The sequence below is a fragment of the Peromyscus leucopus genome, chromosome 4 (assembly GCF_004664715.2).
Source record: "Peromyscus leucopus breed LL Stock chromosome 4, UCI_PerLeu_2.1, whole genome shotgun sequence".
NCBI classification, from domain to species: domain Eukaryota; kingdom Metazoa; phylum Chordata; class Mammalia; order Rodentia; family Cricetidae; genus Peromyscus; species Peromyscus leucopus.
The window spans coordinates 137,478,876-137,492,136 of record NC_051066.1 but is presented as its reverse complement, the minus strand read 5'-3'; the positions used below and the strand labels follow the sequence as shown (position 1 = coordinate 137,492,136).

Here is a 13,261-nt window from a genome sequence, read left to right as displayed (position 1 = left end):
ATTTTATAGTTTTACATAAAAGTCTGTAATCCATTTTCAGTTAATTCTAATTTCAATGATGAAAATTAGGTCAAGATTCTTCTTTAACCTGTTCACATCCCATTGCTCCAGAAGTGTTTGAAATACTCTTTCCTTCTATCAGATTACTGTGTGTGTGTGTGTGTGTGTGTGTGTGTGTGTGTGTGTGTTGAAACAGGGTTTCACTGTGTAGCCCTGGCTGTCCCAAAAGTCTCTTTGTAGGCCCGACTGATCTCGAACTCAGAGATCCTCCTGCCTCTGCTCCCAAGTGCTGAGATTAAAGGCGTGCACCACCACCACCATCTGGCATAAGTAAATATTTTTAATTCTAATTTTAAAAAAATAACTACGCTGATTGTAGATTATTTTATAGATCTCTTTATCAAAAATGAAGGGCATTTCCATAATCCTGATTCCCGAGTTTTTAATCATAAATGAATGTTTAATTTTATCATATGCTATTTTTACTGATAGATAAAAATGTTTGGTGGGGTTTTTGTTGTTGTTTTTCTTATTTGGCCTATCAATAAGGGGAATTACCATGATTAGTTGACAAATAATGAACCAACCTTACAGCACTAGCATGAACTCTGATCACAGTATATAATTCTTTTATGTATTACTGAATTCTATTTGATAATTTTTTTCTTTTTTGCATTGTGTGTGTGCATGCGTGTATGTTTTTCATGTGTGGAGGGGTTTGTATGTATGTGGAGCCTGAGGTTGATGTCCAGAATCATTCTCTTGGTTTTTTGAGACAAGCTTTCTCTGTGTAATCCTGGCTGTCCTGGAACTCACTCTGTAGTCCAGGCTGGCTTCAAACTTAAGAGATCCGCCTGCCTGTACCTCCTGAATGCTAGGATTAAAGGAGTAAGCTACTACCATCCAGCCAGAATTATTATTAATTGCTCTTCTCCCATACTCAGGGTCTCTTCAGTCAAAGTCAGACCTCACCAATCTGGCTAGTCTCACTAACCATTTTGCTCTGGGGATCCCCTCTTTTGAGGCTGGAATTATAGGCAGCCACTTACACAGTTTCTTCACACTTGTGCACATGCTTTAACCATTGACCCATCTCTCCAGTCCCTTAACAATGTTTTAGTAAGAACTTTTCACACAGCGCCCATGAAACATTTATGGATGATCTTTGTCTAGTCTGTTGGAAGACTAGATACACATAAGCTTTATGAAATGGGTTTTCCTCCCTTCTTTCTTCTGTTTCCCAATAGAAATTGTCTTGAATCATTACCAGTTCTTTTTTATTTTTTTAAGATTTACTTATTCATGTTTATGTTGTGTGTATATATGAGTGCCTCCATGTATTTATGTGTAATACATGCATGCCTGGAGCCCACACAGGCCAAAAGAGGGCATCAGATCCCTTGAAACTAAAGTTGCAGATAGTTGTGAGCCACTTTGGGTGCTGGAACATGAACCCTGAGTCTTCTGGAAGAGTGTTACCTTTTTGCTAATTCGTTTCTAATTTGATTCCACTCTGATCCAAGAGGAAATAGTGTTTTTTTAATTATTTTAAATTTATAAAGGTAAGATTTATCTTAGTATGTGTTCCATGGGCACTTGAAAAGAACCTATGTTATTCTGATGAAATACATGTTAATTAAGAAGATTAATAGTGTTCAAAAGGTCTTCTATGTATTTGTTAATTTGCTATTTAGTTATTTCATCAGTTCTTCTAGGGCTGTTACACAGAGAAACCCTGCCTCAAACACCCCCACCCAAAATTTAAAAAACAAAAAACGGTGTGGATTTATGTATTTCTCCTTCCGGTTTGTCAGTTTTGTTGCACATTTTGCTCTTCTTTTGTTTCTTTTGGTTTGGTTTTGTTAGTTTTGTTTTCTATAGTGCTTAGAATTAAACCCATGGCCTTTCACAGTTTCCCTACCACTTTGCTGACCGCACACTGCAGTTCTGTTGTTTGGTACATGGATACTTAGCAATATATGTTCTTGGTGACTTGGCTTTGTTTATTGTGTACTGTTGCTCTTTGACTTGCATAATTTTATTTGTCCCTAGGTGTATATCATCTGGTATTAACATAACTACCTAAATAAATTAACATAAATAAATACACAAATTAATATAAATAAATATTTTGGCCAATGTTTGATTAAAGTTGATATAAAGTTACCACTATTTTACTTCCAACTTGCCCTTATACTTGAAATGAGTGTCCTATGGATAACCTTTTGTTAATGTTAAATGTTTTTAATGTACTGTTTCTCAGTGTTTTATTTTAGTTGATGTATTTGTACCATTTCTATCTAGTGTGATTATACATATATCTTGAGCCTATTATTACTTGTTTTGTCTTTTTTTATTGTTTTGTTGTTGTTATTGCCTTCCTCTTAAACATTTTTTTCGCCTCTTTTTGTTTGATTTGTTTTGTTTTTCGAGACAAGGTTTCTCTGTGTAGCTTTGGTACCTGTCCTGGAACTCACTCTGTATCCCAGGCTGGCTTCAAACTCAGAGATCCACCTGGCTCTGCCTCCCGAGTGCTGGGATTAAAGGCATGCGCCACCACTGCCCAGCTTGAACATTTTTTAATTATCCCATTTTTTTAAACTTATCTTTAAAGAAGCATCATTTAATAACAGGGATGTGTTGTGAGAAATGTGTCATTGAATGAGTACACATAGCACAAAGCATTACACATGTTTAGTACATGTGTACATGTTTAGTACATGGATACTTAGCAATATATGTTCTTGGTGACTTGGCGGTACAATATAATCAAAAGCAGGTAGAACCAGCAGTGGCTTCTCAGAGATTGTGAGGTGGACAGATTCTAAACAGATGTGACTTTACTTCCGGTGCACATGCCGACATTACACAGGGAAGAGAAGGGAAGGGCCAGCATCTGAGGCATCTCCTCCTTCCTTCTCACCCTGTACCTTCTGCCTGAATATACTGGCTGGGCATTCATTTCTTTCTGGTAGGCAGTTAAGAAGCCCAGGGTGTCATGTAAAAGACAGTTGACAAGGACAGTTTAGCACACCTGGGAATAAAGGGAGCCATCTGAAAGAATGACAGAATCTCCACACTGATGAGAGCCCTGGTACACAGCCGAGCAGTCTTTCAGTGAGCCAGATCGCTGCCTGTGCCACCTGCTGTGGAAGGAGATCCACTTCCTTGTTGGGTGATATTGCCTCACACTGAACCAGTGTGTCCTCCCACTTGATTCTGTGGATTCCATTTAGTTTCTTTCTGTCCCACATAGACCAGAAAACTTTGTTTCCTCTCTGATGAGATTTTGAATTCTTGACATTGGCTACTCTGTTAATCTTAAGTCTCTTTTCAGGGGAAATTATTTTTAATATAGTATTTTTTTAATTCTTTGGGAATTATATACAATGTATTTTGATCAAATTCAGTTTCCCCATTCTTCCCCCTAATACCTCCCACATCTACTTTCTGCCTTTCCACCTTTTCCCAACTTCAGGTCCTTTTTTTTTTTTTTTTTTTTTTTTAAATAACCCATGAGTCCAGTTTGTGCTGAGCATATACTCCTGGGTGAGGCCACTCATTAGAGCATGATCAACCTTCCGGAGACCACACCTTTAAAAGAAACTGCCCCCCACCCACCCATCATCTGTCATTGCTCCTCAGGGTAGGGCATGAGCACCTCCCCCTCTGTTAGCGCTGACTGGCTTGATCCTTTTCAGGCAACCACAGCTGCTTTGAGTTCATGGGCACAGCAGAACTGTTGTTTCCAGACCCTAGTTCCTTTGTATTTCTTATCAAAGATCTTCTCCAGCTCCTTGCTACTGTGACAACTCAAGAGCATATCCTAGTTGTTCTCTCAAAATGTGACATTCAGAGATTTGCAAGGGTAGGAGGTACTATGGGAGTCATATGGTGTGCTCTTCCTGTCCTCTCTGTTTTAATGTCTGTGGTGCTTGTGATCAGTAAACACCTAACCAGCAGCAAGGTTACAGCAGCCAGGTTCCATGAACCTACACACACAGTTTTAATAAGTGTATTTGGGTTTGGAATGTTCTCAGGCCCAGAATTTTCAATAGGCTTTATCAAACCTGTATGCTATGTTAGTAAAGTAACATTTGTTACACAGCTTTTGTTAGCACAGTACCTTGTGACAGGTCTGCAGTGCTTTTGCCCTGTTGCAGTTCCAACTGCAAGTATCTGGGCTGGGTCTCCTATACTTCCCAAAGTAGGAAGTCTATAATAGGACAAAGGGGCAGCCAATGGGAGGTCAGGGAGAAGCCCCCCCCAAAAAAAAAAAATACTTGTAAGAAAATTTTATGCCTTAAATGGTCAAATCCTGTTGTGAGAAAACTTTAGGAACTAAATAAGAACCTATTTCTTGTGGTTAAGGAGTTGAAGGTACTCTGAACTCAGTATTATTTGTGTATAAATTTTGTTCATACTTACTAATATGTCTCCCTTTCAGTTAGGCATCATTTTTATCACCATTGTAGGGGGTTAGAGCTCACATAGTCTCAGTCAGCTGCACAAGTCCACAGCCAAAGGACACAAGAGCAATGTCCCCACCTGCTCACTCACCTCTTTCTAAATCCTGCCGTCTCCATAACAGAACACTTGAACTTTATGACATTAATTTCAATATCTACTTTTTGCACAAAGTTTATGCAAAAGTAGGATGCTTGATTTTCTTGCAAAATGAAAACCCCAGTGGGGCCTTACTGACTCTGTCTTCAGACCTTTTACTGCCTGTATATAAAGAAGCCTTGTCTTCTGCAGACTCCTTTATACCCTTCAGTGTCTAGCTCAAGTCTCACCTCTTGGACCTCCACCAGCAGCTCCTGGTTAATGTTCTGCGTTGCCTATGGTTCTGCATAACCACTGCTTATTTGTCCCTCACACCCACCAGGCAGAGCTCCAGGGCATACAGTTTCTGTCTTCTCACTATTACCTGGAGCCTAGCATAGTTACTGACAGTTAAAAGATACTCGTTGTTTGGCTAACTGTTCTGTTGACACTGGAGTTTGGTAAGAAAGAAATAGAAGAAATCCCCTATGTTTACAGATCCCACCAAGTCTGCGTTGCAGTCACCTCAGCCTTGCCAAGACAAAATCTGGGAGGCAGTCAGGCCTAGAGGGACAGCCATAAGCAGAGGAGACTAGGCCTTCTCGTTTTGAGTAAGGAAACATCTCCGATTCCTGAGGAAGTATCATGGATGTAGTTGTGTGCTTTCAGTTATTGGTAGTGCTTTGGAGGATCACAGTGTATATTCGTCCACACCATGGCTGCACAGCAATTAAAGCTCCTCAGTAGTCATCTCTGAGCACCATTGATGACTATTTGCAATTGGATAATGTTCACAGCTCCCCCACGCCATACTCTCTCCTGTTTAAATTAGTTGTTACAATAAAGAAAATGCTTATACAGTGCTGACTACAGTCTGTGGCAGTTTCCCTAGATTCAGTAGACCTCAGTGGTGCTGTTACTGCTGTTGGTTATACTCTGGAGTCTCCATAAGAGCACTTAAGGTAAAAGATAGAAATGCTAAGTGGTGGCCCAGTGGTTGGACTGTTTGTTAGTACTCTCTCTCCCAGCTACCAACTGCTAGGCATTGGCTTCATGCCAGCAGGTAGTTAAACACGTCACATCCTTGTACTCATGTATACTCCCTACCACCCTGTAAAAGCTAAGCATTACTCTCTCCATTATACAAAAGAAGAAAAGCACTTAGAAGACAAGAAAGCAACTTGCCCAAAGCCAAAGGACAGAGAGGGCTTTTGTTCTCAGGATGGAGAAATTGTGTTCTGTCTGTCCCCTGTTGTTAGCACTCTGGGGCCCCTTCCCTGAAATCAACTCATAGTTCTAAGATGCACATGTTTTCCCCAGGTAAGCAAAAACCGGTGTTCTGTGTTGGGCTGTGAGTTCAGCTGTACTGTCTTCCATGTACTGAGGCCTGTTGGCTTCCAGTGCATCAAACTCAAATTCAGTGGCTGCTTGGGCCTGTCCTGTCATTCATTAAGGAGAAATGCTGTACAGAGAAGACAGGCTACAGAAAAAGGCACTTGTTAATATCAAAAGCTTTGCTGCTTGAGCGTTTGCTCGAGGATTATTTGTGTTTACTGACTTTACCAGCAAGAACTGCTGGGCAGACTGGAGGAGAAAGCTGTGTGCTTACCTCACACCACACTGGGATCCTGTTGGGCATGCCCTCATTGGCTGCCATGATACCTTGTTAAGGAACTCTGTCCCTCTGGTGCCTACCACCCACGTTTTATAAGCTGTAGAATATTTTTCTCCTGCCAGTGTCTGTACCTATAAATATCAGCATTCAAAGTAACTCACAGAATTTCTGGGCATTATCTAGAAAGGTTTGTTTCTGGTCTGGAGAGATACAAGATGAGGTAGGGAGGTTTTTGTTTTGCTCACCAGTCTAAAGAGTAATATGGGGTGGCACAGTTAGACGCCATTTCAGAATGGCACCTTAGATCACCCTTAGGTTTTTACTCCGTGTTAAATGGCAGGAAACAATTCTGGACCCTAGACGGGAGCTTAGCTAGTGCTCCCCAGTTCTAAGTGTCTTTTCACTCTCCAAAACAGATTTTATCTGCAACTCTTTTGGTGCCCATTCTTAGATAGCTTGATCCTCAAATCAGGCTATCTGTGTTTGAAACCAGTGTGTTAGCCTGAGACCCTGAGCGACTCACTTGAGCCTCCTGGGGCTGTTTCCCACAGATAGTAATATCTCTATCTCTGAAGATAGTTGGGATAACCAGACAAGCCATATAAAGGTTTTTGTTACCACTGTTCTATACAGGAGAAATATGTATTCAGGAAATGGACTTATTCCTCTTTGTTTTCTCAAGAGTTTTCTCTTTCGGATCCATACATTGTTTCAGGGGCCTAAAAGAATGTTTTGAGTTTTAATTATTGGAAGCTGTATGTGTATCCACTTTCACTGTGTCAAAGCACCTGTCCTCTGTCCAGGAGGCAGCAAGTGCTTTCAATAAACACCGGATAGTGAACATCCCAGACCAGAAGCCACTTCCCTCACTGTTTCACTCTTCCTCCTGTTTCATACCCTCTTTAAAAACATTCTTAACTTGGGCTGCACAAAAATGAGTGCAGGCTGTGGTCTGCTGACTCTTGTCCTCTTTTCCCCTGTTGTCACATGATAGCCTTGACTCCTGAGCTCATTCTGCGTCATTGTTTGGGTCAAAAGATGGTGGTTAGAGAGTAATGTTTCTGCATTTTCAAAAGTGGCATCTCCTTTCCCAGTCCCAACTCATCATCTGTGAAGAAGCTCTGTGACGTTTCACCCCTGAGACAGGACAGAGCTAGTGAAACTGTCTGTGCAGCTTCATGAACGCACCGACCTGACACATTGGTGCCTCTGTTCTTACTCTGGATTGGCCTGGAGCTTCAGATCTTCATCTTAAGTTCCTGGGCTATTGCACTGCTAGGGCCCATGTCTGGAGTGTAACATGTTTTCTAAAAATAGTGTCCATTTCCATAATGGATGTTAGTTCGCCTGACACTTTTTCACAGTGATAACAGAAATGCAGGCATGTTCTTTGTGAGATGGCAGCATTAAATTGTAAGTGATGGTGGTAAAGCTGATATTTATATATACAGTTAAAACAGAAATGGTGCTTATAAAGCATAATTGAGTTTGCTATCCCTTAACCTGATTCTCTGTGGGAAGAAGCACTGGGGGAGGGCACTTCAGACAAACTGCTGCAGTAAGCTGTGTTTGTGAGGCCCTGTCTGGGTCTTACGATGTCCGCAGGCTCCCCTGTGCATGCATAGTTCTCGCAGCAGAGCCTTTCTCAGGTAGTTTCTTCTGGGCTGCAGTTTTGCTGATGCAATGGCTTCATTTATCCCTAGGCGAGCCCCAGTGATGGAAGTGATGGCATTTTTGGTGAAAAGAAGGATGACAGCCAGGCAGGTGAGACTGTGTCCTGCAGGCAAAGAAAAGTAAGGTCTCAGTTTATAGTTACTGTGGAGTTTCTATGAAGTCAATGTTATCTTTTAGGAGACTTCCAAGTAAGTTGACCTGTATCAAGCTTCCCTAGAGCGACACATGTCTCGAGACTTCCTCTACTTGACATCAAAATGCAACAAGTGATGATGTTTTTAGGATGGAATCTGGGTAGTGAAGAAGGAACAATTTCATTGATTGATTTCATTGTGGGTGTTCTGTATCTGAGTTCCAACTTGAATGGGGCTTTAGTAGTTGGAAGGGTCAGCTACAAAGAAGCCATGACTCTATGTGAAGAAGACAACAGATTTTTTGCTCTTTCCTTTCTGTAGAGCAACTCTGCCATTCAGAAAGGGGTATGTATTTGAGCGAGAACAGCACTGACCACACTGTAAAGCTGTCTCTAAAGCAAAACTGCTGCGTTTCCCACGAGCCTCACTCCTGGCTAATGTTAAAGCAGCTGCTTTAAAGTCACTAGAGCCCGTTGTCTTTGTATTTAAACGAACAGTCCCTCTTGTTGTATTTGCATTTGTAAATACTAATATCCTCACTGATGTTTGAAGCCCAGGATGGCTCCAACCCAGACAAATCACCCTGGCCAGTTTCATCTGCTCTCACTGCTCGACTCCGCCGTCTGGTCACTATCTACCAGCGCTGCAATCGCAAGGAGCTCTGCCGACCTGAAATCCTAGGCCCAGGTAATCAAGGATACTGGGTTCAGGAGGACGTGTTCAGGAGAACTTCAGAAATGGACCTCATCCACAAGGAAGCCCAAAAAAGGTAATAGCCAAGGCAAGAAAGCATGTTAAACTGATTGGTGACAGGGGAAAGGCCCATAGCTGAAGGTACGTGGGTTAGTTCCCATGTGACAGTTAGATTGTCTTCAGAATTTCTGAACCACAACCTCCAATGGTGAGTGGGGAGGCTAATAGACCTAAGACCCTCTGTGCACAATGCCTAATTATAAAACTTTCTAACGATATTCTTCCCGAAATCAGACCCCAATTCTTGAGAACATGGCTTTAAAACATCATACTGATATAGTCAAACCATTTTAAATTCCTTGATTTTCATAACAACAAAAGATTTGTTGAAGCTGTCTTCCTATAATCTTGTCTTTATCAAGATTGTGAGATCAATAAATATATATAAAATACAAAGCCAGAAAGAAAGTGTTTATTACTTGGAGTTACTTTACACATGAGAATTAAGCTAAAAAGGCTGTCATAGGCCAGTACAGGCTAGGAATGAACACAACAGAGCTGCATTTCTCAGTTTTATATTGTTTTTCTTCTGGTACAGCACCCATCAGATTAAAAGATAGCAAATTCAATTACTTCTCTGTACTCCCTCTGAGGTCATGAAATTTGGAAATCTGTCTGGCACAGCTGCAGAGACCCTTCCTTTTTCTCATTCTTCACTGATCTCTCATCCTGACCTCTGTTCCCAGCTAGGCTAGAGCACCATACCCAAGAACCTATCATAAAGACTGGTGACAGGAATTTAACTGCCCTCTGAGTCACTGTCAGAATCCTGTTGAGGACCTTTGTGTCCCAGAGACGATGATTGACATAGGCCACCTGCCCATATAATAGTAGGATAAAGCTAAGGGAAACAGGGAGTCCGAGTACTCTCCTTCTCAGCTCCAGTCTCCTTAGTGGTAGGGCAGAAAGAGCCAAGAGTCTGTGTTCTGTGTTGTCATGGGCAAAAGGGTAAAAGACAAAATACAGTACATGTTTAGTCTTTATCTCCTACAAGTGAAAATTTAACTAGAAAATTCCTAAAGTTGATGGCCAAGAGATAGCAAGACATACTTGATTTTGATATAGAGAGATCAATACCAAAAGAGTGAGCTAAAGATTTGAAAGCAGTTCCCTCTTTGGGAGTAGGATGTAAGGCTCTCTACCCAACTTGACTTAAAGGTAGATAGTGTGTTCTTAAGTAATTGTTGGCTTTCTTAATAAAAGGATAAGCCAAGCATTGTCATACCGACCTGTAATCCTAGCACTCAGAAAGAGGAAGCAAGCAGATCTTGAATGTAAGACCCTGTTTGTAAAGGTAGAAAAAACAGTTCACTTTTCCTCTGATTGATTCTCAGGTGGACTAGAAGAGAGCAAGCTGACTTCTATAGAACAGTGTCATCCTTTGGCGTTGTGTATGACCAAGAAAAGAAAGCCTTTGACTGGACACAGTTCCGCATCATTTCCCGATTGGACAAGAAGTCAGATGAGAGCCTGGAGCACTATTTTTATAGTTTTGTAGCCATGTGCCGGAATGTGTGTCGTCTTCCCACGTGGAAAGATGATGGTGAGAAAACTCTTGTCACTGTGAAGAGAGAACATGGTAGGGTTCAAATTGCAGAATTACAAAACTGGAGTCTATCTGAAGAATTCACATAAAGATGAGTAGGTTGTCAGAGGTCTCTGGGCTTCTAATTCATATCTCCGAATCCCAAAAGGTGTAACTTTTGTGACAGTTGAAATTCAATTAAAACCTCACTGAAATACTAAGAGATTTACATTAACTATGCTTTCCAAAATAATAGTTTGGTTTTTTAGATCAAGATCTAGGGGCTGGAATGATGGCTCAATGATTAAGAGCACTTACTTTTGCAGAGGACCTGAGTTCAGTTCCCAGCACCCGTGTAGTAGCTCTCAACTGTCTGTAGCTCCAGTTGCAGAAGGTCTGACATCTTCTTCAGACCTGACGGCACCAAGTGTGCATGTGTGCACATACTTACATACATTCATAAAATAAATAAATCTTTTTAAAAAGAAATCAAGCTCTGTTTTGCACTTCGTACTATCTTTAAATGAGACATTAAGAACTCTAAGTATTTTTTGTATATTGGCTCAAGTAAAATAAATGGCTGTCATTTAAACATCTGATTCAGTAGGCAACCCTTCTGATGTTTCCACCTGGTTGAAGTTTAACACAGCTTCCCTCTAGCCTCCCCTCAGTCTTGGATGTCTGGACCATGTTGCCACTGTTAGGAAAGCAGAAGCGAGCACTGAGCCTCTGCCCCAAGCATGGCTTGGTTTAAAGTTGCTCATTCAAGTCAAGGAGCTAATTTAGATCTTGGAGTCATATTGATGACACCTGGATTTGAATTCTGCTTTGCTACCTTAAGCAGAATGGCTTTTCTGAGCCTGTTTCATTGTCCTTAAAACAGAAATGATCAGGGTTTTGTTTTGTTTTTTTGATAACTGGAGAACACATTGCAAGCTTCGTGAGAGCACATAGCATTGGCTTCTTAAGTGGGAACTATTGTTTGTCTGCAGGACTGATGTTTTCTTCTCCTTTTATTCTGTGCCCATTTGTCTTTCAGCTTCCTGTTTAGTAGGCACTTACATCTAAAGCCACTGTATTGAGGGTGCAGGGAGTATTTTTAGCAGCCTTATGTATTAAGTTCTGTGTATCTTTCTCTCCAGGTCTCCCTGATGCCAGCGTCTATGTTGAACCCATCACTGAGGAGCGGGCAGCAAAAACTCTGTACCGCATTGAACTATTAAGGAAAGTCCGTGAGCAGGTGCTCAGATGTCCGCAGCTGCATGAGCGCCTCCAGCTTTGCAGGCCTAGCCTCTACCTCCCAGTCTGGTGGGAGTGTGGGAAACATGATCGAGACCTGCTCATCGGCACTGCCAAACATGGGCTCAACCGCACTGACTATTATATCATGAACGACCCCCAGCTATCCTTCCTAGATGCCTATAGAAACTATGCCCAACACAAAAGAACTGACACGCAGGCACCTGGAAGTCTCTGTTGCCTTTACCAGACCAATTCTAAACTATATGAATCTCTTACTTATACCCAAATGAGTAGGACTTCAGAGTCTCTGGAAAGTGAGCCAGAGAATCTGGTGAAATTAGAAAGCAGAGATGATCATCTCTGTCTGCCTGAGGGCAGTTTATCTGACATAACATGTGAAAATTTTATTTCCAAAGTTCAAGAGGTCATTTCTATCGACCATGATGAGAGCTTGCTGCCTGAGTCCTTGGAGAACATAATGTATGGTAAGACAGGACTCAGCCGAGAGCCACGCTCTTTTCAGGAAACCCCAAGTCCCAACACACAGTCCAGGAAAGATACTGCCAACATCTCAGCCAGCAGAGATGAGAGCTGCCAACCTGCTGACATTGAGGCAGAAAGCACTTCGAGCTCCTCTCTCATGAGCAGCTTAGAAGCAGGAGTAGCTAAAATGAACATTAAAAATGGAAAACATTTGCTGATATCTATCTCAAAAGAAGGGGAGCCCTGCTGCAGTGAGACAGGACGGAGACCTGAAGGCAGGGGCCATCTAGAGGCCAAATGCTTAGCTTCCCCTACCTTTGACACCGGACATGAAAGTGGGTTTGTAGACCTATGCAGCCTTAGCGTCTGTGACTCCAGAAGAAAACTCTCATCAGATCAGCAGTTAATTGATTTATTAGAAAACAGGAGTTTAGAAAGTAAGTTGATTTTGAGTCAGAACCAGAGTGATGACGAAGAGGAGGAGAATGAAGATGAAACCTTAGCCGGAGTAGCAAGCACCGCAGAAAAGCCAGAGGGCTTGCACTCCACCAAGCCCAGCGCAAACATCCCAAGGGGAAAGAACCTCTGCTTCCACCAGGATGAAGTCAAGAAAGGCAGCCTGGAGGTGGTAAGCCAGACTCCTGGACCACAGAGGGCCTTTCCACCCTCACCCAGCCAGTGTCACTGCAAACACATGGAAAGGTGGGCACATGGCCTGGGAAGTGAGGAGTCTGAAGTAGAGAAACCCAAGGCTTATCAGCCAGAGCTGTACAGAAGCAAAGCCAATAATACTGCAGTGGAAGGTGAGCCTGCTATTATTTCAACAGAGCCATTTAAACTGAAGCATGAGCTTTTAAAAGAACCATGGAAAGAAAGTGCAGAGGGGGGCAAGAGTTTCTCCATGTATATTCCTGAGGGAAGTGAGCCCAAACCAGAAGACATGGATTTTGAGAATAAAGATGATTATGAGAAAGATGGAACCTGCCACAGTCAAGGTATAGTATGCAGAACCATATACTCATGGGATGGGCAGGGAGTTCTGGGGGAGCCATGGTCCCTAGTTTTAACTCCTAAAATGGACCTATCCACCCTCACCATGTGGGTAAACCCAAGAGGTACAAGGTCTTGATCTGGAAATTCAGCAGAGCAGTTCAGCTTGGTCACCCCAGAGAACTGGAGGTGATTCTGTACAGTCACAGTGCCTCTACTGCATCAACCACGTGACCCAGCAGGGACTGTGTGTTTGTATGCAGAAGATGCAAACTGGCACCCAGGGAAATGCTTTGTTCC

The 13,261-nt window shown here is 42.1% G+C and overlaps 1 protein-coding gene across 3 annotated transcripts in view; it reads left to right on the top strand.

Moving 5' to 3' along the window:
• Chd6 (chromodomain helicase DNA binding protein 6) overlaps window positions 1–13,261 on the top strand; it is a 130,263-nt gene that overhangs the window by 98,330 nt on the left and 18,672 nt on the right. For 2 of the 3 annotated variants that reach the window (XM_028868396.2, XM_028868397.2), the window contains exons 27-30: window positions 7,864–7,924; window positions 8,521–8,737; window positions 10,056–10,264; window positions 11,389–12,966. In XM_028868396.2, coding sequence (XP_028724229.1) covers window positions 7,864–7,924; window positions 8,521–8,737; window positions 10,056–10,264; window positions 11,389–12,966 — 2,065 coding nt within the window. The remainder of the gene's footprint in view (window positions 1–7,863; window positions 7,925–8,520; window positions 8,738–10,055; window positions 10,265–11,388; window positions 12,967–13,261) is intronic. The other variant, XM_028868398.2, reaches the window with a different exon arrangement.